Source organism: Mangifera indica, chromosome 11 (genome assembly GCF_011075055.1).
Source record: "Mangifera indica cultivar Alphonso chromosome 11, CATAS_Mindica_2.1, whole genome shotgun sequence".
In the NCBI taxonomy this organism is placed as follows: domain Eukaryota; kingdom Viridiplantae; phylum Streptophyta; class Magnoliopsida; order Sapindales; family Anacardiaceae; genus Mangifera; species Mangifera indica.
In genome coordinates, this window is record NC_058147.1 from 3,391,507 (window position 1) to 3,415,596 (window position 24,090).

Here is a 24,090-nt window from a genome sequence, read left to right on the forward strand (position 1 = left end):
GTCACTATAAAGATTTGATAATCTATATCATATTAAATATAAAATGATAACACGACTCTCCGACTATTATGAAAATGCATGTCATTTATGTCGGCAAAAACCTTTTTATAATATATTATAAAATAATAATAATTGTTTTAAAACTTTTTGTAATTGTTTTCCCGAAATACATTATAAAATAATAATAATAATATAATAATGAAAAATTCTATATACTGCAAGTTTTGCTAATCTCTATTTTTTGCCTCTCTTTATGTTTCTTAGAAGGATTGACTAGCTTTCAACTCTAATTTCAGCGAACTGTTGTGAGCATTACACCTGACTAGTCGCATAAGGGTGTTTTTGTCTTTACATTCAGTATTATGCATTAGAAAACGGAATCCTAAATCCTCCGTTAAGTAAAAGGATACTGGTGATTGAAATAGTCGAACCGAGAAAGCTAACAACCAGATTTCTTTTCATTCTTCCTCTGTAGCTTTGTTGCAAGGCGAAATTGCATAGCTTGTAATTCAGTTTTCTTTTCCCCCTCTTGCAGACTCGTAAGTATCACTAATATCTGCTAGTTTATCTGTTTTTTTTCCCAACTTGGTAGTTTATTTGAGTAATTTCTTTGGCAGTAATAATAATGGTGCTTACAAACTTCGATGGAGTTGGTGTTGGATTCGGTATGCTTATTAGGATTTATTGTAAACAATAATCGTAAAACTATGTAGAAACAATCTATCGAGTGTGCTTATTTTTCAGGTTTTGGAGTGGGTTGCGGGTTCGGTGTAGGCTGGGGTTTCGGAGGTCTGTTTCATATCAATTTAACTGTTAATTCGTGATGTTTTTTACGGTTTCTTCATATATCGATTTGCAATTTGTTGTATGCTCCTGTCTTTTTGTAATATTTCGGTCATTTTTAGGGTTAACAACCTCGAATTTGAGAAGAATATTGTGTGCGTTTGAGTGCCTTTAGATTAAGGAGAAGTGAAATGGAAATAAGCAAATGGAATTCGTTCTTTCTTGTTTATTTGATCATATGGAAAGTAGAGAGAACACTGTGATTATCATTTGCCCGTCTGTTAGGTCAATAGGTTGGAACTTGGAAGGAAGGATAAAAGAAGATGATTCTCACTTTTTAACTTTTGGTATTCTTTGAGAGAAGGAAAGAGAAGTGATTATATTGCTAATTTAATTGCTATATAATGATATGTTGAAGTTTTATATATCTACTTATATTGGTCATTGTTATGTAGGATATGGGTAAACCATGAAATGATTCTTTATGATCCAATTAATTCACTTTCTACTTGTTAAGATAAGGAATAGCTGTGATGGTATAAATGACTCTAAAAGGTTTGTGCTTAAACAGTTGTAGAATATTGTATGTGGTCATTTTTTCACACAGCAAAGTGTGCAACACAAAACCTAATTGAAACAATGTTGCCTCCTTGGAAATTGATTACTTTGCCATCTAATATACAAAAGTTCTGATGATTAATATATGAATCTGTCTATTGAAGGCATCTAACCCTGTAGTTTGTTTTGTGAAGATTAGTAGCATGCCAGAATTTTGGTACATGTAAAAACCCATAACTGAATTCTTTCCCACCACTTATCTAAGTGTGCCAATAACAAGCCAGGAGTTTAAATTTAACAATTTTCTTTTATAGGGAAAAAGTTTATTATATTTCACTTGGAAAGTGCTTCTGTTGTTGGGCATTTCATGTTTTACTTTGGCACAATTCTATAATCTTGTAGTTATGTAATTCGTAGAAACCCATCGTTCTTGTCCAGTGAGTACACGAAACATGAACAACGTTTTACTTCCTATCTTGTGATTCAATAAATTCATGAAAATTATGTATTACAGATTCTTTGGTGTTCTCTTAGTTTTCATACTTTTATGTTATAGAATGTATTTGATGGCTGTTCTTTCTTAAAAATTATTGTGTTTCTAATTACAATACTTCATGTTTTGCTTCCAAGCATCACATTTGCTAATATATCATGCTTCCTTTCACAGGCATGCCATTAAATATTTTGGGCCTTGGTGCAGGTATTATATGAACTTATTTTTTATTTTGCGAAAATGTCCAGTCAATTTATGGCGCTTATCTTTGTTTAATTGATATTATAATTTCTGTATATAATCTATCTTGTTGGACAAGTCAGTAACATTACAATTTGGTTTCAAAGGTGGGGGCTGTGGTGTTGGCTTAGGTCTTGGTTGGGGTTTTGGCACTGCTTTTGGGAGTCAGTATCGATCATCGAGGGTCACATTCCAGGGCTTGGAATTTGGGAGTGATGGAAAGGAATTTAAAGATGTTTCAGAAAGCAACCAGAAAGTATGTAATTCACAATAACTTTTGAATCTTATGAAGGATGCTTCATAAAGGAAGCAGAGAGTTCTAGTTGGAGAGACGCAAAAGCATAATTTTGAGCATTTGGGGCTTCAGTTTGTAACCCAGTCTTGCTTGTGGAAAGAAGACTATACACTTATTGACTTTTGTATGTCTATGGTGCATACTATTGGATGCCTTTTTGGTAAAATTTATAAAAAAATCAGCCTTGAGGTGGAACAATAGCTATTAATGTCTTTGGAGTCATGTTGAACCTTTGGTTGATAACAATATATTTTACTATTTGATCCTGAATTTTGTTTTTATGTTTGACAAACTGAAGGTGGTTTGTTCTAGGAAGTTGTGTCCTGATGTCGCATGTCTGTTTACACTTGGTTGTGTTTAGCCAGCCGCATTAGCAAAGTTGACATCAAAAGCACTTTTAAAATTGTGAGAGCAGCATAATATGGTCATCATTCAGCTTCAACCAAAAGGCAACCTCAAAGAAAGAGGAGTTGGTCCTCACGGCCTCACCTTTCTCTAACTCACTAGAGAATGGTGTGGCAGTTGGGGTGCTGAAACGTGAAAACCCAACCAGCTTTTCAGCACCCAACCCTTAAATTTGCACAAACACAAGCACGAAGTCCCAGCTAATTCCAAAGAAAACTTGGCAGAAAACAGAATATTCACGCTTTTACAGGTTGCCCAGCACAATTCAAAGAAAGATTGCTGGCTTGTCATCAATGGCAGAGTAATTCTCTATCTCTCGTTCTGGGTTTTTATTGGGTCTTGGATGGATGATTAAATAACATGGATGGAAATCTGTTAAACAGGTACTGAACGTGACAAGGTTCCTGGCAGAACACCCAGGCGGAGAGGAGGTGCTGTTAAGTCAGTAAGGAAAGATACAACAAAGCAATTCAATGATATCGGACACAGCAAGGCTGCTCAGATGATGTTCCTCAAATATCAGGTGGGTGTTCTCCAAGGTTTCACTGTTAAATACACTCCTGCCTTTCTAAAAAGAAAGAAATGGAAGCTTATGTCATTTGAGGACCAAGGCAAGCCTAAATGCACCGCTTTTCCTGAGTTCTTCATGCCACTTCTGGTTGCTGGCCCCTATTTCCCTTACAGATTTCTTGGCAGACCAGATACCAGACCAATAATCGTGTTTATTTTCATCATGTATTGTAATTTTCCTAGTTAAATAATATCAGTTGCTATTTCGGGGTGTAATTTCTAGTAACAAAGTGCTGAGAAACTTCAAATGCTAAATGGATTATGGTTACAAAGAAACCAAAAAAAAAAAAGAAACAGCTCAGATTATATTACAGGAACAAAGAACGAAGTTACAGATCTTTGACTAAAACTGTGGTTCCACATTCTCAGCCATTATCCCGGCTGTTAGAACAATGCAACAGAAAATCAGACTTGGAAGAAAAAGAAATCATTTGGTGATTTAAAGAAAAAAAAATATGATGGGGATGAGGAAGTGTTTCAAGGGTGTTAGTGTTTGGGTTTGGTCATTGGTGACTCTTTTCGAAGAAAATACCTACCCCTCAATATCCGGCTAGTATCAATGTGCACCGGTATTCTTCACACACCCACACACTGCTTCAAATATAGAATGCCAGATGAAGATTCTACCTTTCCTTTTCAAAAACAGATCGCAAATATAACTGCAGAAACAAAGAATAAACATGTAAGCCTTCAATGAAATTCAGTTTAGAAGACAACTTAATTGAACCAAGATGCCCAACTTGTGGATACAACAAAAATAGGGTTAATACTTACCTACTTTACAGACAAGAAATCAGATTAACCACCAGAGGCCTATAAATAAAATTTGGAGCCAAATTAATTATGACTCCAGATCCACTTGATATTTGTCTAAACACTTCAAAAGTTAATACAATCATTTTCCAAGAAAAGAACCAAGAACCATAAAATCTTCCAGCTAATTTCCAAGCTTTACAATTTAACCTTTAACCACCTTGAGTTGTGTCAGTTTTAACTTTCAAGTACATAGTCTTAGAATAATACACAGTCACGTAGATACTAAAGTGTGCTTATGTTCTGGGGAAAATAAACCAAAAAGCCATTTGCAGATCATGTAGGTTTAAGGGAAAAGTAAATGACAAAATGGTATAAAGAAATGCCAAGACACATGGCAAACCTTCCCAGTGCTCGTGAAATCCATAAGAAATCCACAAATCAAAATGCTGAAGGTGCATTAATGCAATATTCTTTTGAGGAATACTTTCTATTCCAAAACATGTAGACAAGGCTGCTGTAGGCATGGTGCTGCCCAACAGCTCTGTGGAGCCCCCAATTCTACATCGGCCATCAGAGATTTGCATGTTAGCTACCACTGAAGGTGTACAAAGATACAAATTGACATCTATTTGGTTCATTACAACAAAACTTCAAAAATTCAAGCTTCTCCGACAATAAAAAACACAATCAGTCTAGACAAAAAATCTTTATATCCAAATGGTGCATCTTCATTAACACTTTGCTTAAAAAATATAGATAAAAATCCCATTTGTATAGTAAGCCATTTTGAACTTTCAATAAACAAACAAAACTATACAAGCTTTAGGCAAGCTCACCAATCAAGCAAAGGAGAAGAACAATCCACAATGCCACTTGAACAGGCCGACAATATTGCATTTGGTATTGAGACCTCTGAAGCAGTCTGTGAATAGATCCATACCAGCCATAAAGTTGCTTATCATAGCAATCGTCACAACTGTCTAGGCAACTCTTGCTCTTTTCATAACATGCATTTATACCCTATCAGAAAATTTGAGATAAGTTGCAATCATGAATGGCACAAAAGAGAGTCTGATAATGAAGTAAAATTTTATGAAGATTACAATGCAATAGCAGGATATTGCATACTCACTCTAGTCAACTGAGAAGCTTTCAATAATGCAGTATCAGCTTCCTGGAAACGATCTACTGATTTCCACTTCCTAATTCCATTCTTTGACAACTTCAACTTGGCCACAGATTCCATGGAATTAAGGAACCCAGAAACACTAGGTATCTTTCGTGGGGGCAAAGTGGGCTTCTCTTTGGAAGAATTTTGTTGGCAACCATCATCACTAATTGCTATATTCCAAGTACCAACGTCAGCACAAGCACTGGCTGTTCTCCTATGCCCATATGGCTTCTCATCCATAGCCTCCAAGGAATCCCACTGAACAGATTGACTAGAATTTGTTAAATAATCAAGTGTTGGCTCTTTAACTGTAACTAGTGGTACTTCATTTTCCTTCGCTTGGCCTTTGACAAGAGCTTTGTCATCAGACATGGATGGCCCCGACAAAAACAACGCAAGTTCATTACACTCACCTTCATCCAGGCACACCCACGGCAGGGATGCCTTGCCCTCTGTACGAGCTGAATCCTCTAACGACATCTCAATTTTTAAAATTTGGTCCTCAATTGCAATAATGAATTGTTTATGCCTATCTCTTGCATCATCAATCGAGCTTTTGATATAATTTGATTTGACAGCCCTTGCAAACTCCTCTAACTACACTTGCACCCAAAATCAATTAATATTGACTGAATTGATATAGCCAAAACCATAATTAATTGACATCTTACAAATGGTTAACAAACAGCTCATCACTACACATATATAACAAATTGTGGAGACAGAAACGACCTGCCATTTTGTTGTACCGAGGGAAGTACATAAGTCCCTACGGAGTTCCTTAGAATCCCACCCGCTAGAAGCAACTTTATTTGCGTGAATCCATGTTCTAAACATCGACTCCATCCTTCACACAGTTAAAATAAAATTTAAAAAAAACTATGTTAACCCATAGATACCAATTTGAACCATATTGAACATCAAAACCCTAAAAACAAAGTTAACAATGTATCTGAATCTTAAATATTCCATTATTCGAGGAAACCCTGCCGCATCCAACAGGCAGCATCTTCAAATAACCTAATTCTCTGGGATTGAAAGCCAATCCAAATTGCTCGTCAAAATTACAAGGCGAAACACATGGATCGTTGAGATATAAAATTACATAATACATTGTAAGTAGATAGATAAATCAAACAAGACAAGACAAAACTTGCTACCTGTCAGCCGATTCCTGAACTTCCTCGGCCGCAGAAAAAAATGGATCCTTCTCCCACCGGTTAAAACTCGAAGCCATTTCCAAAACTCTCGCTCCACTAGATTAATTAACAATCATTTATCAATTTACCCGAAAGAAAATCTCGCGAATGGAATCTACGTATTAATCGATACAGCAGACAAATATATAATTAGATTGTGGTAATCTAGCATTTGAAGGATAACGATAGACGAGAAAAAGCGTAAAAGACGGGCTTTTTGGTTGCAGCAGGAGTGATAATGTCTCGTGAAAACAACGGTTCACGATAGCCACCTGATTAAATAAATATAGCGGGGTCTACGCATATAGCGTTCGAACGGTACCGTTTTGTATGTAGTAATATCCCAAAAATAATTCACCATATTTCATGGACCAAAACAAAATCAATCTTTCCCATTTTCGTTAAATAGTATAACCAAATCCGTAATATCAAAATTACCTTTCCCCTTTACCATGTATTTTCATAATATTTAATTTGAATTTAAGTCAAAATATAAATAGTTTTTTATAACTTAGAATTATTATATATTTACTATTAAAGGGTTAAATAGACATTATATTATATATTATTGTTTAATATTTATGTGCACAGAGGTTAAATTGATATTTTATGTTATTGGATAAATTAATATTTTTCAAATTTTTTATTGATCTCAGTTGTTTGTATAAATTAATATTTTTTATATTTCTTATCAAACTTTTAAAGTGTACTATTATTTTCATAATTGCAAAAACAACCCCGCTTTCAACACTTCTCACCAGGCGTTACAAGGGCAGAGGATTGGGCTTTAGCATAATTAGAAAAAAAAAGGTGACCAATGTGTGATTACGAAGGAGCTTGGTGGAGGCATGTGTCGATTAGAATCAAACTTATTAGTGAGTGAACAAAAGTCAAAGCAACCATGGAGAAAGGAGAGCAACTATGCGAGGCGGCGAGGAACGGAGACGCAGACAAGGTGAAAGCTTTGATAGACTCAGGAGCTGATGTGTCCTACTTCGACGGCGATGGTCTGACACCACTCATGCATGCGGCCAAGCTTGGCCACACCAACGTCGTCAGGATACTTCTCGAAGATGGCGCCCCCTGGAATGCCCTGTCTCCTTCGAACCTCTCCGCCGGAGATTTCGCCATGGATTCTGGCCACCAGGAAACTTTTGAAGTTCTCCTTAATGCTGGTTATTACTTAACTGTACCTATATATATATATATTTATTTATTTATTTATTCATTCATTCATTTATGTTTCATTGCGAAAGCAGGTTCGCTGTAATTGAGTTGTGTATATACAATTTCAAATTATGATTTTTATCTTTCGTTGATTTTGCACTTAGATGTTGATAACTGACTCAGCTTTCATATTTAAATAAGCTGCAACAATTTGATAGGCATTTGGATGTGCACCATCCCTCTACTTTTTATATCAGGTCTTGCTGATGATTGGTTGATTCTTAGATTACCCGCACACTAGTTGGGCATGAGAAATGAGAATTTTTTGAATAAATTTCATTAATTGAGCAGGAATTCAGGCTGAGTTGATACTGGGAACTATAGCGAGGTCAGCAAAAATAAACGGTGATTCTACGGGCGATTACTTGGTTGACAGGGTTAGCTTTAGTGAAGACAAGCTGATGGACTCCAATAGCAAAGCTGTTATGATGGCGTGGGAGAAACCACTGATGGAGGCTCATGCAAAAGCTGTTTGCTCAGGAGGTGGTCATATATTAAACATTGGCTTTGGAATGGGGCTTGTAGATACAGCAATTCAACAATATGCTCCTGTTACACACACAATTGTCGAGGCTCACCTGGAGGTTTACAAGCGTATGCTTCAAACTGGTTGGGGTGAGAAGGATAATGTGAAGATAAAATTTGGTCGTTGGCAAGATGTTCTTTCTGAGCTTGAATCCTATGATGGTAAGTCATGTTTTCCCTTCTTGGTGTAGCCAAAAAATTTGTGAATTTATAAGCTACAAGTAACATATGGGTAGTTTTACGTACCTTTTTTGTGGGATTTTCATTAGTGTGGACTTATTTAAACAATTTGGAGTTCATGAATATTTTTTCCCACAAGTAAAATATATGTACTATTGCTATCCCAATTATATATGTACCCTTTAAAATTTATTTCTTGCCCTATTACTATATGAAGGTCCTATGAGGTTGACTTATATATTATTTATATTAGCTGATATAAGAGTTGATTCCTTAATGAAAACTGTCATATGCAGTATTCTGGTTCTGTTCATAGTGCTACAACCGTCTTGTGACATTACACATACACTTCTAGCCAACAATGAGGTCCTCGAGCATTTGCTGATTTGTTTACTCACGTAGTTTATTATTAAAGCATGTCATATTTCTGAATGGGAAGGTTTAGTACAGATGTGCTAATGTAAAACATATGTTCGAAATTGATTAAGTGAAAGCTGAAATGGAGTTTATTTCTAGAACACATAAAATTGGGTGTTTTTTAAATTTGAATTCAACTAAATACCAAAACTGGAGTGAATATTCATATTTGTTTCCTTTTTTAATTTTTCTTCACAAGAGTAGACGTAAGTTTGAATTTTTATCTTGCTACTAGTGAAAACATGGGAACTTGTTCAGACAAACAAAAGATTGAAAAATAAAGGGAGATACAATTTTTAAGTGCCCTTCTTTCATCGATTATCTTTTCTCACCTCTTTTGGGACAAAAAAGAAGGTCATCTATATGTTAGATGTTTTGTGTGACACAACAGTATTAACCACTATATCAAGTTATTAACTCACTGATTCTTTTGGCTAAAACTTTCAGGCATATTCTTTGACACCTATGGAGAGTATTATGAAGACATGAGAGAGTTTCACCAACATCTTCCTAAATTGTTGAAACCTGGTGGAATCTACTCGTTTTTTAATGGTCTTTGTGGAGGTAATGCATTTTTTCATGTTGTTTACTGTCATTTAGTCTCTTTAGAACTCGAGAACTTGGGCTACTCCACACAGTTGATTCCTTTGCCTGTTAAGAATTGTCTGGGGGAAGAGGTCTGGGAAGGTGTGCGTCAAAAATATTGGCAGCTAGATACATATTATCTTCCAGTTTGTCAACCTATACAAGATTCTGAATGATTCTTGAATTTGTACCCTTTTTTTCCTGTTTAATGTAAGCTCTGAAATATTTAACTAGTGTGTTTCAATGTTTTCATCCCTCTTCATTTAAGGATTGGTAGGATGCTATTGATCAGATGATTCTTACATTATCTCTCTTACTGGATTGCTTATGGCATCATATGTTGTTGATTAAAGGCAGTGATAAAGGTAATGATTTTGAGTCAAAAATGCTGGGCCACCTTCTAGATACAGAAAAATGTACCAACAAGAAGTTTGTTGTGCTTGTTCATTGTTTGTAAACAAGACATTTTAAAAATCAGCTCAACCATCTTATGTCCAAAAGCTTTCACAAAGTATTAAAAGGAATGTACAATCAGAGGTGAGGCCATCTTTGGAGATCAGAACAGTTTTTACTTGAGAATTTTCCCAAGAATTTGGTTAATCACCGGGTAGCAATGGTTGCTAGGAACAATTACCAGAATATTACTATTTATTTACCATGTTTTATTCTAATTTAATTCTTTGAGGAGTTAATGAAGAACATTTTAATCAAGTATATTTCAGTTCTCTGAAAGTTTGCTTCTTATTAATTGTACCTGCTGTGAACAAAAGTTTGGAGAATCTATATATTCACAAACCATCACCTCATTAGTGAGATATTATTAAAATACATTCAACAACAATCATACGCATGATTTTTATGTACAATTATCTGTCCCCTTCTTTTCTTAATCCCCTGTCCTGTGTGGAGAGCAATTACAAATGCAACTTCCAGCTTAGTTCAGCTGCTGAAACATAATAGAATGGTGTGAGGCTAATCCTCATATACCGTTTATGTAACATAGAGTGAGATTTCATTGTGCTTGGAGGCATATCTTTGTCCATGATTTAGTAATTGGCCAATTCCTGAAAGTGGTTGATTATGTCCAGCTTAATGCTATTGGACTACTAACAACATGTTTCCCATCTGACCACCGGAGACTAGCAAAGCTGGTTGTACCAGATGGCATAGAACTAGCAGTAAACGTCACTGTGTAGCTCTTTTTCTCGTTTTGTTCACTGAAACTCAGTGATTCTGGCTCAACCAAAATCTTCACTGATGGAATCTGTGGAGATACTGATACCTTGTACGTTGCAGGAGTGCCCACATTTGTAAGAGTCCTAGCGTATTTCAGAGTGCTGGTCGCACCACCAGTGCCACCAACTTTCTCTGATGCAGTTTGCAAAGGAACAGAAAAAGATGGGTAGTTAAAGTCCCCCAGGCTGTAAATTTTGCTGGACTCGCAAGTGAAGTCTTTGTTTGTGGCTTGCTTAATCTGGGCTGTGGTATAGTTTAAGGCACAGAGGAAGCCAAGGTAGTCCACAACGTTGGCATCATAGACAAGGCCAGGATCGAGAGCTGCTACAGGATCCACGTGTCCGGCACCGTAATCAAACGGAGTTGAGGGTTGTCCAGTGGCAACATCTAAAATGGTTTCTCCATTGCTGTATGTTGAGTAGGCTGTGGTCATGAGAGCAGACTTAATGGCTGCAGGACTCCATTCTGGGTGGGCAGCCTTGAGAAGTGCGGCTAACCCACTTACATGGGGACATGACATCGATGTGCCTGAAATGACATTGAAACTCACACGTCTGTTGTCATTTTGTAGCCCGGTTGGACCAGTGGCACCGGTCCAGCCAGCCAGGATATTGACCCCTGGCGCTATAAGGTCTGGTTTGAGCAATTCTGGAGTGATTGGATTTGGCCCTCTGGAGCTGAACGCTGCCACAACTGGTGATGGTTTGACACCCAATTGTGTGCCTCCAGGAGTGATCGTGGCCATTGCATTGGGATCTGAAGAAGCATATTTCTTAATTTCATCACCAGCTTTTTGGCCTACCGTTGCTGAAGGCAAAAGCTGTGCGTCTGCAACTAGCTCTTCCCCATAAGATGCAGTGTTTGTTAAGATCATCCCAACACCGCCTGCATCTTTCACCACAACACCCTTTTGCACCCTTGCACTGGACCCTCGGTCACATATCACAATTTTCCCTGCAACTTTTGCGGGAATCAAACTTCCGATCAAGCAAAGATTGCCGCCTGATGAATTGCTTGCATTAGCAGCGGAAACTAGTGACACCGAGGAACTGGATAATGGTTTTCCACCATACAGAGATACACCAGTGAAATTCTTTCCATTTCCAAGGGTAACATAGGCCGGAAAATCGCGGTCCAAAGTTCCAGCACCTACAGTGGTTATCCAAGGTGCAACGTTGAATAGGCTGCCCGAATATGGTCCACCGTTTCCAGCTGAACAGGATACAAGAATTCCCTGTGTCATTGCAGTGAAAGCTCCGATTGCGACAGTATCTCTGTAGTACTCTGACAGACCTCCCCCAATTGACATAGATATAATATTTACTCCATCTGCCACAGCTTTATCCATGCCGGCTACGATGTCGCTACCGAAACACCCACCAAGCCAACATACCTTGTATGTTGCAACCCGGGCTTTTGTTGCCATACCGCGCGCTGTACCAGAAGCAAAACCAAATAGGCTGGCTCCGGAGACTGCTGAACCAGCAGCTGTAGTTGATGTGTGAGATCCATGACCGTCGTCATCTCTCGGTGATTTTGATTCCATGGTTTCATCAATAGGCCCGAGTGCTGCTTCATACCCTTTTGAGAAATACCTGGCACCAATTAGTTTCCGATTACAGCTTGATGTGTTGAAATTCTTGCCCACCTCGCACTCTCCTCTCCAACCACCTGGGACAGTTGCAAGCCCCGTGTCATCGAAGCTTTTCAGCTCTGGCCATACTCCAGTGTCTAAGACTCCAATAATGACCTCACTCTCAGCTTCAGATGCAGGAAGGAGAGCTTCACTCTTTCCCAATCCAAGGAATTCTGGTGTTCGAGTTGTGTGTAGTTCATATCTAACTTCAGGCAGGACTGAGATGATTCCTGGTCTGTTTTCAAGCGACTCAGCTTCTTCGGCGGTTAAACTTGTGGAGAAGCCATGAATCACATTGTCGTAGATGTAGAGCATGTCTACAGTATCTGATACTGATTGTAAAGTTGAAGTATACCATTGAAAATGATCATCAAAACTTGCCGGCATACTGGACTTGTCCACATGAATTACATAAGTCTTTCTGAGTTTCTGGTTCTTCTCTTCTGCTTCTGCTGCCACATAGCAGAAAATCAGAATTAGAAATATTTGTAGAAGCCTAAACTTCAATATCTTCATCTTCTCACTCTATTATTAGTTGGAGGTTTCAAGCACTTCAGTGAAATTTTTAGGTGTTTTAGCTTCAGGACGTCACTGAGAGCTGAAGACAAAAATGCTATAGGCAAAGAAGATTCTCTACCCTTTGGCCTTTGCTATATTTAATCGATTCTAATGGGCATGGGCTTATATAATAATAAGATGCGAGGAAGTTCGAGTTAAAAAAAATATATAGGGGCCTACCAGGGAATTTTTATTCTATCGGGTGTACCGTGTACAACTTTGAGTGATTTTTATTGTATTAGGCTTTGCCTTTTAACCCATCAGAATTCAGAGCATAGAATCTTACTGCAAATATATTTTAGGTACAAGTATGATCAGTCACGTCTCCAGGCAGACGCCCACATAAAGGGTCGACCAATCATTTTACAAGTCCCAGTTAGTGGAGTCTGGAGTCTGGTGGGCAAATAAACTTTGCCACTTCCCAGGCCTGCCACAATACTTACTTTACAAGACAACGTCCATATGAGCAATTCGCTACAGGTTTGTTTATCATTGAACTCAGAAGGCCAGATGTTATATGGGTTCGGGGCCAAAGTAATACTGACATAGCAAAAACCTAACCTCAGGGACATAAAGTGGTCTCTTCTTGTTAATCAGATCTGAAATTGATTAAACAGGAGTCTATTCTGCTCTCAATTCATTATTAATAATGATTTACAATTGCCTAACTGAAGGAAGAAAGATTGTTAAAATATGTTGGTGTAGTGATGAGATAAGAATATCCCAAGCCCACTGATAAACCTGGATCCACAAAGCTTAGTGGAAGGAGTAAGACCACTAATGAAATTATTTGTTAAGATGCTAAGAAAGATTATTGACTCATGGCTTCGGATCCTATGCAATGTCGCTTTCCACAACCTAAATAATTAAAAAAATTTATTACAGGTTGAAATTGGGATATATTTGTGATTGAAGGTGACCCTGACATCATAACAGAAGCACTCTTTCTTGGCAGCATTATTAATTGTTAATCTTAATAATGCTGAGAAGGCAATGTTTGACACTAACAAGCTTTATGCATATTCTACGTGTATACTGCTTTTTGCTTGTCAGTGTTAAAGAGCAGAAAGATGTCGAGCAAGAGATATTCAGGGCATTTGAGGCATGTCATAAAGATAGTCTTGATTTTAATAGTACTCTTATGGTATGTAAGCTTTTAGATACCTTTCCAGATAATCTATTAGGATTAGTTTTTAAGAGGAAAGTAGAGTTTAGTACTAAGTTAACATCGAGGAGCCGTACACAATAGTTTTAACAAAATTTCAAGAGTTGAAGAAACAGTTACATAAACATAAAGGATCGTGTAAAAGGCCCACTGCCGAGCATCATTATTATCATAAAAGTAAGGCTTACAGATAAAGGTCGTTTTGATTAGATTATAATCAACTAATGCAATATTTAATCATAACCAACTTTAATCTTTCTCAACTAATATCGTCCTGGAATTAGCTGGAAGAGGGCCCTCCTCTATCTCAATAATTGCACACTTCTCTGTTTCTTTTTACTATGCTTGTTCTGTAATTGCAGAAACTGATTCATATTAGCAGTACTTGATGAATGAATCCAGGGAAAGGTTTCGAAAATGGAATCATATGCAGTTAAAAAGATATATATATCTTTATTAAAGTGGCATCTGTCATTTCAGTCATCGAAATCATCTAGTTGGAGAAGCAGAGCAAAATTAAATAATGTGTGGTTGGCTTTGGATTCAGAATCCATTAGCATCCATATGGGCCAGTGGATGTAGTCTTATTGCTTGGTTTTCCTTTAATGGTGAGTTTGTTAGCAAGTATTTGTTAGGAATTTTCGATGTAGGCTAATATTAATTTTGTTTTGATTTCATAAAATCAGATATTTAAATATTTTAATATCAATTTATAGATAAAAATTTAGTAAATAAGTATAATACACTTAAATTTTATTGATTTGAGTAGACAGTATAGTGTGGTCTTTTAAGTTATTAGACTTTTGATAGGAAGATTCAAATACTCTCTTATATAAATTGGTTAGGCCTACACTTGAAATATACTGTTTTAGCCATTCAAAATTGTCGTAGAAAGTTTTCTAGAGCATAACCCTGTGATAACGTGTTAATTCCTAAGGTTCTTTGAATTCAGAAACATAACTCAAACAAGTTTTTCTATATTCATAATCTTAATTATATATTTGGATTAACATATAATTTGGTATTTCATATGCTATGCGTGATTTTGTTAAATCATAATTATTTTCTAACATTATTGCCTTCTCCTTCTCTCTCACTCGAGATTAAGCTAAACTTCTATAATTTCTTTATGACAAAAATCCATCCAGAGTTGCTAAGAGGTCACTTTCCCATGCAACGTCGGCGTAAATAATTGAAACACCAGCCAAAAATAGGGTTTTCTATTTGAATGGATGGCTTTCTCAGTGGTCCATTCAGTATAAAAATGACATTTATCGAACAGTGTTGGCAGATAGTTAAGGATATCTGTCAGCCTTAATTATTGAGGGTTGAAGGTGATAACTAGCCCCTTGTATTGTTTTTGCAGTGTCCCCGATTAGACAAGAGCTAATCTCAGCTAGTGGTGACTGTATGATGTAGCCAAATTTGTCAAAGCACGCAGGCCATGTTATCTGTTTGCTCTGGTCAATAAAGGTTCAGTTACCTTGTTCAAAGAATTGACAATACTGAGTGTTTAAATCACTCCCCAACAAAATGAGATCTCATGTGTTTTTTTCCTGATATAGATGGGCTGGTAGATCTAAAAAAAATTAACATTGGTAGAGGGGCTTTTAGATTTCCTTTTCAACAATGAAAAAATCAAATAATACCTAATGAAAGCTCTTCAATGTCAACATACCCGAGAAATCTTGGGTTTCTTAGTTCAAAGAGGGAGATAGATGTTCCACATTCTCCTATAATCGTACAAATATTAAATGTATAGATAAGCTTAAAGCTCTTTTAGGTGGTGAGACATCCTTATGTTAATGAAAATTGCAAGATTCAACGAAAACAAAGCTTCTTATTAAGGTGAGAGATTCCATCAATGACTAATTGACAAAACATAAAGGTGACATCGATATAAGATTGGTTGATGATACACAAAGGTGACAACATCGAAAGAAAAAAATCTCATCTATAAAATTTTATCATTTTTAGTTTTTATAATTATTAATTAATAGTGGATTAAAATTGTATAAATTTTTAGAGATAAATCATTATTTAGTTTCAATAACGATATGTTACATTTTTATCCTTTCACCAACTTTGTAAAATCAACAGATTTCATTAATAATTTTGATAGATGGCGAAACATAGAGTTATTAAACTTAAAGGGAGAAAGTTGTTATTTTCGTCAAATTTTGGGTGAGATGGTTATTCGGCCCACTTGAAAATTAACAAACTACTTTTGCCACATGACATGTTCCTGTTGAAAACAATGGCCGACCTTGAAAACGGGGCTTGCTAAATAAAGAATATTGTTCTTCTACTTCAGCTTGACCGGTAGTCTACCGTGAATATATATATATATATATATGGCAGCCAGCCGGTTGCAACATGCAAACTTGTAAATTGGCCCGTTCATTTGTTGTTAAAGCCTGCCAAAGTTCTATTTGGTGTTGAAAAGGGTTCAACTCAGTGATCTTTTGCAAGTCCACTATATTTCTTTCTCACTCTTGTCTAATTTTAATATGCCAAGCCCATTAAACTCACTGACATTGACGTAGCCGACCCAGCTCACAATCAGGATTCGTTTTGGACCCAGATAGAGCTAACCGACCCGTTTGGCATCTCTCGCCGGAGAAACATGCGAAGCTAATGGTGATCATGCAATTCGCCAGCTTCACCAAAACCAGATCACACAGTCCACCAGCAGGTGACATTCACCCTCTATATATTCTTTGACTAACCACTTGGTCCATAACCTTAGCATTCTTGTTTCCAAAAAAAAAACTGGTTGGGCTGGGGTAAGTTTTTTTTTTTTTTTCCTTTACATTGCGTTATATTTCATATTCTCAACTGTGGTTTAACGTGCAGGTGGTGTATAAGTAAGTGATCGTTGTGAGAGGGTAGGGGTGTATTTGGTTTTGTGAAAATATGGAAAGGAATGGTGTGGTTTTATGGAGCTTTACTTTCTTGTGTTTGGGGCTCATTAGTAGTGTTCTAGTAGAAGCTATCAGAGGGAGGCTTCCAAGTGAAATGGGGTTTGGAAAGGAAACTAGCCCTACCAAAGTGGCAGGTTCTGGCCATCGAGTGCGGCCTACTACTAGTTTTTACGAAGGCAGCAGCTATGGTGCTGGTATTGGTGGTGGTTTTGGGGTTGGGATCGGGGGTGGAGTAGGTAATGGCTATGGTTCTGGTGGGGGCTTTGGCTCTGGAGGCGGCATGGGTTCTGGAGGTGGTTTGGGTTCAGGTGGAGGGGACAGTGGACATGGCTCCGGCTATGGTTGGGGAAGTAACGGCGGAGGAAGCGGCTATGGCGGAGGCTCAGGTTCAGGATATGGTGGTGGTGGTGGTGGTGGCGGCGGCGGGGGAGGCTATGGTTCAGGCTCTGGATAAGACCGGGTATGAGGAGGGTGGAGGTACCCCAGAAAGAATTATCTGCTGTGTTGTTGCAAGGGAAGAATGGAAGAAGAATAACGACATAATTTGTCGCCCTCTCTTATTATTCTTGGCTTGTCATATGTATTTAGTTTGGAACGTCTTCGATGACAAATAAAGCAACTCTGAAAAAATGGTAATTTTGATTGCATTCACAGAAAGATAATTACTTCACGCAATCCTATCTCTTCACCGGTCAAAGATGCCTAAAATTTAAAAGCAGCAATCGTGTAAAAGTAGGAAACGAAAATGGAAATCAGCCACCAAATTTTTTAAGTTAAAACAGGCATCACTATATGCTTCAATAGTCACAACCACCCAGGTGATAAATTATGGGAAGGACATTATTTTGGATATATATATATATATATACACACACGCACATATGCACAATGTCAATGGTTACTTTATCCACATAGCATAATTATAATATTAGGACACAATTGATAACATAAATAGCACAAGAACCTTGCACACAGAAGTATATGCATGCTTCAAGATAATTAATAGCCCTGTTTCGGGTCAAGCAAACCCAGGAGAATGGCCCCTGCGGTTATGAAGCTGAAGCAGCTAAGCATTCATTCTGTAGCCTGAAAATATTCACACTAAATTCAGTTAAAAAGTGCCTATTAACCAGACCCAGATAATTAAAAAGACTAAACATGAAGCAGTAATACAAAGAACAGGAATTAAGTGTCCAGAAAATTTTAAACAACAGTGTCTGAGATCAATGTTCACTGAATACTGTGCAAAGTAAACGAGATATATGCCTAAATTGTCACATATTAAAGTAAACAAGGCGTAAGGAGGCCTATTTCACACAGAATTGAAGACTAAAAACCAGCAAATGAAACACCCTGTCCCCAAAAAAAAAAAAAAGAAACTTGACGAGGTTGAGATGATGAGAGCACCAAGGGCATACAAACAGAAAAAATCCATTGCAGTTGGGAAATGATCCTACCCAAATGTACACCCTGATCAATAATTGGCATAGGAATCAACTAGCTGAATGCTTCAACGTCTGTTGACTCAATGGCAAGACAAACTTTTTAAGTTCTAGCAAAGCATGAAAATTGAGTTGAGCACTTTTAGCATTCTGTTAGGACCCATGTTTACATCCCCTGCAAATTGAGACACCAAATGCAAAGCAATCAAGAGGAAACAGTTGGAAGAAGAATTGAGATGACAGATGCCAGCAAGTGCAAAAGAAGGAAGGCAGGACCACAAAAGCAAGAAGCTGGTACATGGCAAGATGAGAGAAAGGGTGACGATTATGGAGAAGAAACAAAAGCTGGAAACAAATCAAGAAGAATCAAGGAGTCAGAATCAAGAGTAGAGGAATAGAAGGAGAAAGCTGGCCTCTCAAATGCCATGCAATTTTTTTGATTTTATTGTGATGCAAACTAATCAGAATATTGTGAACTGGAGTGGATCAATGAAAATCATTGAGTTTGCTTGACAATCTGTTGCACCTATATCGGGGAAATTAACTATTACTTGACTGCTATATGGGTTGCTTGAGTGTTGGTTGAGAGAAAGGAATTGCAGGGGAGGTTTTCTGGGTTGGACAGAAGAGGAGTTAGTGCTGTAGTGGAAGGAGGTCTCCAGATGCGTATCACATACCGACAAACATGACTTATTTATTAGAGTATTCTACTAATTTTCCTATTATCGGGGACACAAATCAGAACACAAAGGCAGAAATGCAAGATGGAAATATTTATGACCAAACCTTGATCTTCAGGCATGGTCCACCAGTTAGACCACCTGCCTCACTATCGCAGTTCATTTCCAGGTTCCTGCAGGGTATTAAAGAGGGATTAAGAACAGCTAAACGTGATTAACAGAGCACAAAACCAAATTGAAATCTGGAAGCTGTTGTTGATTAATTGAAAAAAAAAATCAATCCACTTCAGCAAACAACCTTTCATGTGCACAATCTACTTGATGGCCTGGAAATGACCCTAATGCAGGAGCAGCAGCATCATGTTTTCCTGCTTCATGAGATCCCAATTTGCTATCTCCCTGCACAGAGAATGGCACTCTAATAACATATCCAAACAATATAAGCAGTAAAAGTCAACAAAAAAACCATAATTTCTCAATGCATCCAAAAAAAAAAAAGAGAAAGAAAGAAAGAAAAGACTTACACAACAATGTTCCTCCATCCACCCAGGAACTCTATCCGAAAGAAGTTTGACATACTGCTCCATTGCCTCCTCTGGATTCATGTTCCCCAGCCTTTGCCAAGCATTCCTTGCACAACGTAAGCAGGGCCGTCCATCACTCACACATTGCAGCTCTCAACCCTGTTATTATAACTAGCAATCAAGCTATACCGTGCAACTTCTTAAAGGGTGGGCCCTAAGGCGTCTTGGATTTTTCAACTCTTCCTAAGTTTGACAAATGCCTCCAGTAATAAATTGTCGGCTCAAACCAATCTTAGTTTTGGTAAAGGCATGGACAACTAAAACTCACCTGGATGTTGACTTAAAAAAGGTCGATGTATACTTATCTAAACAACTGCATCTGAAGCTAAGGTGCATTCTTAACTACCTCTTTCCAAGTACACCAACTTAGGCAATAATCATAAATATAAGTATATAAGTTACTTCTATCTCAGTTGCCAATTGCTAAAATGCTACAGAAAATTGTTATAGAAAAATTTTCTAAGTATTTTATCTGGGGTAAAGTTGCATTACTCCATATATTGCCTGATTAATTTCACCTAAGATTTGGTTATGATACAACCTTCAATTCAAGAATTTTGCAAAATTCTTAATTTAATTAGTCTAGGTTTCTAGTGTTTATGCAATTCTAGTTTACCATCCCGATCACACAATCACACTCACGGACATCAAAACAAACAAAAACAGATATCAAAGAAGCATAAAAAGTATCGGAAAGTTTGGTACCACTTGGCACGAGCAGAGACCATAAGAGGAATTGGCTGTGGCTCACGGCAAGGTCCCTCAGTAGCAATCTTGTGAAGACCATACAACTCCATTTTTACGTCGCTAACCAAATCATCCTTATCTCCAGACCCCAAATACTTGGCAGCCTCTCCAAAAACTTTCTCCAATTCACTCCTTTCTATCCCCTCCCACTCATCATCCTCCTCTGTTACCAAACCATCCATTGACTCACCGATCTCTCCCGATTTTTCAATAATAACATGATTATTTACAACAGATTCTTCAATAATAATATTACTATTATCATTTACACCCAATTCTTCCATAATAACATTATCATTGACACCCGATTCCTTGATAATAACACTATCGTTGACAGCCGATTCTTCAATATCAACATTATTGTTTACAGCCGACTCTGGAATAATCACATCATTATTTACAGCCATTTCTTCATTTTCAAATGTTTCTTCGACCAAATTCTCCTCCGTGTTCGCTTCTTTCTCCACAATTTCCTCCTCCGATGATTCTTTGCACGGTCCACGAACCTCCATCAATTTTTCCGGTGACTGGAAGCGTTCGGATTCGATTTCTTCGCCATGTGACACTGACTCCGCGATTTCTTCGGCATGTTGAACCCCTCCTTGAAATTTCTCCACTTTTTCCACAGTTTCTTCGACTAATTGAACTCTATCTTCTCCTTCGAGTACTCCAACATTCAAGTTCTCTCCATACTGCAATTCCTCCATAATATCATCCTCATCAACGTCTTTGAGCTCGGTGGCGGCAGAGTTAGAATCATGAGCAGCACCAGCAGGCATGGCAAGCGAAACCAGCTTAGCAACAAAATAAGAAAACAAGGCGGCGATAAAAACAGTTAAAACCAACTCATGAAGAAGCTCCATTCTCTGACAACAAACAAACAAGATAAAATTAGAAATTACAATTTACAAGGAGAGAAGAACGAAGAAGATGAAACAGAGACGACAAGCGTAGAAAGTTATATACATGATTAAATTATAAAATAAATAAATAAAAGCAAAGCGACTAAGAGGGAAAGGATATTTGTAGAGCAGAGCAAAGCATATTCTTCTCTACCTTTGGATCGCTTTTCCTAAATTGTGGAGCATTGCGGGTCCCACTTTCTGGGTTAACGGTGGTTTAGCCACGGAACTCTCTAATTAAATAAAAGTGAAGCTGACTCGGCGACGGGTCACATTAACCCGGTAGCGACCTGTCATCGTCGTTTGTACCACTGAGTCGCTATCATAGCGCGTGTCTCATTATACGCGGCTTTTTTTAATATTTATCACAAAGTTATTATTTATAATATTAATAAGGGTATATATAAAAATAATTAATCTTTTTCTTTTTTCACTTCAATAATCATTAGTCTTTTTTTTTTTATATATAAATTTAATTTTCTTTTGTCATCCATCACTTGGGTTTATAAAATCTCTACCATTTGGATTTTAAAAAAATCAAATAATTTCTAATTTTTAACTTTTTGGTTTGAAGATTTATAAAGTAATTCAAAGATTTTTTTATTCATTGTTGTTGGTCCTAGTTCATTGTTCTTGGTCCGGGTTCATTGTTCTTTATTGGACCTTGTTTAGTCACATGTTTAATGTGCTTTGAGTTTATAAAATGTGGAAAAAGGTTAAATCTACATGTTTGTTTTTTATAATCCATTGTGTTAATTTGTACATAAATACTAGTTTGAATGTAAAGTTCTATTTTTAGGTTTATTGACTTTAATAAATTTTGTTTTTATTTTGCCAATCGGTGCTATATATATTGTTCAAATTAAAACAAATTTTTTTTTTTTATGCACAAATATATTAAGAAGAGAAAACTTGTAAACCCATAAGAAAGACACGATTACAATCTAAGCTTGTTTTGTCAAAGACGGGACAACAAGAAACAAACAAAGATAAAATCAATAAATATAATCTTTATAGAAAAATTAACAAAACTGATAGAGTATGAGAATTTTTAAAGAAAAGTTTTGAATTCGAACTTCTATTATATTTATAAATTCTCTAATTAATTACTTAAAAAAAAAAAAGATACAATCGATACTAAAACAAATTTTTAATTTCCAATTAGCATCGTTTCTTATGCCAACTAAAGTCAAAACTTGTAAATCACTCAAATAACATAAAATGTTATAAAATTACTCAACCCCCTTGTTCACATTTCTTTGTCAATCGGGTACTAATGATAAATAATATATTGGTGTTTCAAAATTCCAACTTGTTCCGCAAATTGTCTAGTTTATTGGATAGTGTCTTACTCAAAATATTTTAGTAAATTTGATCTTATCACACATGTTCTAGCATGCGATTGATTGTCGAGTGAGTATGTGGGGTTTCCCGTAACGCCTGAATTAAAAAGGTTGAAAATTTAGTTTAAGACTCCCGTAGATTGTTAAGTGTAAGGGTAAATTTATATCGAATTAAGTTAATTAATTACATTAGTGTAGAGTTATAGTTGTGTTTCTTTGGATATAAAATTAGTTATTTTAATTAATATAAAGTGCATAATCATTTTATTTATTGTTAAAAATATTTTTTTTGAGAGTAATATTATACGTATCTATTTTTATGTATACAAATGAATATACATATAGCGTGTTATCATATAATTGAGTGTTATGTTATCTTTAATTTAAAATAACTTTATTATTTAATTAAATATATCAAATATATATTTATTTATATATTTAAAATAAGTATATATAATTTTATTAATTTTTTAATAAGGTGGTTGAGCAAATACATTACCAAGGGAATAAGGATTTGAAGAAGCAAAGGAAATGAGGTGAAGGAATGTTTAAGCAAAGTGAAGGGTGAAGCTTTTATATGAATAAACTCATTAAAAATAAATAATGCATTTTTTAGCGTACACGTGTAACTTCTGTCATTAAATATGATAATCAGTATTAATTTATATATTAATAATAACATAAAATAATATTTAATCAATCCATCATACTTCATTGCTAATAACAAATTAATATTAATTATACATTTGAAAATGATCTGAAAAGTAATTTTAAATTGGGGTGTGATATGACTTTTTCAGTATCAACAGTAAAAGAAATATAATAAATTTTTATGAATTTTTTCACTTTTTAACTTCAATTAAATTATGTGTATTTATTTTTTATATACAATTCGTGTATACAATTAATGTGTCACCATGTGATTGAATAATTTTAAATTAAATATAAAATAATACTTAATCGTATGATGGCATATTATTTATGTACAAAAATTATATACAAAAAATAAGTATACATAATATTCCTCTTTTATCTGTACTCTTAATCATACAAATAAATAATAATTTGATCTAATTAAAAGAAATAATTTCTTTTTTTCCATTTTAATAGAACAATAAAACTATATATATATATATATATATATATATATATATATATATATATATATATATATATATATTTATATACAAATTATATGTTATTATATGAGTGAATGAGTTTAATTTAAATAAAAAGTAATAATCAATCACGTAATGATGTTTAATCTATATATCTAAATTATGTATAAAAAATATGTGTACATAGTATTGTTTAGGGATGACAATAATGAGGGGTGAGGAGGGGATCTCAATCCCTTTTCCCATTACAGTGATAATAACGATTCCTCGTCCCTTCCTTATAAAAAAAATCTCCTCCGTATCCCCATCCCTACAAGGAAAAACCTCTTTTTTTACCTTCTAAACATAATA

At 36.0% G+C, this 24,090-nt stretch overlaps 6 protein-coding genes and 1 pseudogene across 11 annotated transcripts; 4 read left to right on the top strand and 3 right to left on the bottom strand.

Moving 5' to 3' along the window:
- Positions 1-381: 381 nt before the first annotated feature.
- LOC123229441 (protein TRIGALACTOSYLDIACYLGLYCEROL 5, chloroplastic) lies at positions 382-2,639 on the top strand. Its single transcript, XM_044655250.1, has 5 exons — positions 382-539; positions 618-665; positions 745-789; positions 2,009-2,041; positions 2,182-2,639. Exons 2-5 carry the CDS (start codon positions 626-628, stop codon positions 2,346-2,348), a joined length of 285 nt encoding a protein of 94 aa, XP_044511185.1. The 5' UTR covers positions 382-539; positions 618-625; the 3' UTR covers positions 2,349-2,639.
- Positions 2,640-2,910: 271 nt separating this feature from the next.
- Positions 2,911-3,560, top strand: LOC123229632 (annotated as a pseudogene).
- Positions 3,561-3,628: 68 nt separating this feature from the next.
- On the bottom strand, positions 3,629-6,730 carry LOC123229440. 4 transcript variants are annotated; one of them, XM_044655248.1, is made up of 6 exons: positions 6,432-6,729; positions 6,004-6,118; positions 5,233-5,868; positions 4,937-5,120; positions 4,119-4,157; positions 3,629-4,003 (listed from the first exon to the last, which is right to left on the bottom strand). In XM_044655248.1, exons 1-5 carry the CDS (start codon positions 6,506-6,508, stop codon positions 4,138-4,140), a joined length of 1,032 nt encoding a protein of 343 aa, XP_044511183.1. In that variant the 5' UTR covers positions 6,509-6,729; the 3' UTR covers positions 3,629-4,003; positions 4,119-4,137. The 4 variants fall into 4 exon arrangements, with proteins under 4 accessions (XP_044511183.1, XP_044511182.1, XP_044511184.1 ...); XM_044655247.1 differs by lacking the exon at positions 4,119-4,157 and having other exon boundaries at positions 6,432-6,728; XM_044655249.1 differs by lacking the exons at positions 3,629-4,003; positions 4,119-4,157 and adding an exon at positions 4,537-4,658 and having other exon boundaries at positions 6,004-6,299; positions 6,432-6,730.
- Positions 6,731-7,339: 609 nt separating this feature from the next.
- Positions 7,340-9,695, top strand: LOC123229941 (protein arginine N-methyltransferase 2). The gene is made up of 3 exons (XM_044655995.1): positions 7,340-7,645; positions 7,989-8,384; positions 9,267-9,695. Exons 1-3 carry the CDS (start codon positions 7,372-7,374, stop codon positions 9,578-9,580), a joined length of 984 nt encoding a protein of 327 aa, XP_044511930.1. The 5' UTR covers positions 7,340-7,371; the 3' UTR covers positions 9,581-9,695.
- A 494-nt stretch (positions 9,696-10,189) lies between these two features.
- LOC123229938 (subtilisin-like protease SBT1.7) lies at positions 10,190-12,936 on the bottom strand. Its single transcript, XM_044655993.1, has one exon. It carries the CDS (start codon positions 12,790-12,792, stop codon positions 10,483-10,485), a length of 2,310 nt encoding a protein of 769 aa, XP_044511928.1. The 5' UTR covers positions 12,793-12,936; the 3' UTR covers positions 10,190-10,482.
- A 3,405-nt stretch (positions 12,937-16,341) lies between these two features.
- On the top strand, positions 16,342-17,580 carry LOC123229942 (glycine-rich cell wall structural protein 2). Of its 2 annotated transcripts, none has more exons than XM_044655996.1 (2): positions 16,342-16,785; positions 16,856-17,580. In XM_044655996.1, the coding sequence occupies exon 2, from the start codon at positions 16,916-16,918 to the stop codon at positions 17,375-17,377; it is 462 nt and encodes a 153-aa protein (XP_044511931.1). In that variant the 5' UTR covers positions 16,342-16,785; positions 16,856-16,915; the 3' UTR covers positions 17,378-17,580. The 2 variants fall into 2 exon arrangements, with proteins under 2 accessions (XP_044511931.1, XP_044511932.1); XM_044655997.1 differs by having other exon boundaries at positions 16,342-16,694.
- A 169-nt stretch (positions 17,581-17,749) lies between these two features.
- On the bottom strand, positions 17,750-21,407 carry LOC123229939 (acyl-CoA-binding domain-containing protein 3-like). 2 transcript variants are annotated; one of them, XM_044655994.1, is made up of 6 exons: positions 21,343-21,407; positions 20,335-21,242; positions 19,570-19,675; positions 19,344-19,444; positions 19,152-19,218; positions 17,750-18,009 (listed from the first exon to the last, which is right to left on the bottom strand). In XM_044655994.1, the coding sequence occupies exons 2-6, from the start codon at positions 21,237-21,239 to the stop codon at positions 17,998-18,000; spliced, it is 1,191 nt and encodes a 396-aa protein (XP_044511929.1). In that variant the 5' UTR covers positions 21,240-21,242; positions 21,343-21,407; the 3' UTR covers positions 17,750-17,997. The 2 variants fall into 2 exon arrangements, 1 of the variants encoding a protein (XP_044511929.1); XR_006504986.1 differs by lacking the exon at positions 21,343-21,407 and adding an exon at positions 18,381-18,540 and having other exon boundaries at positions 20,335-21,336.
- Between the last annotated feature and the right edge of the window lie 2,683 nt (positions 21,408-24,090).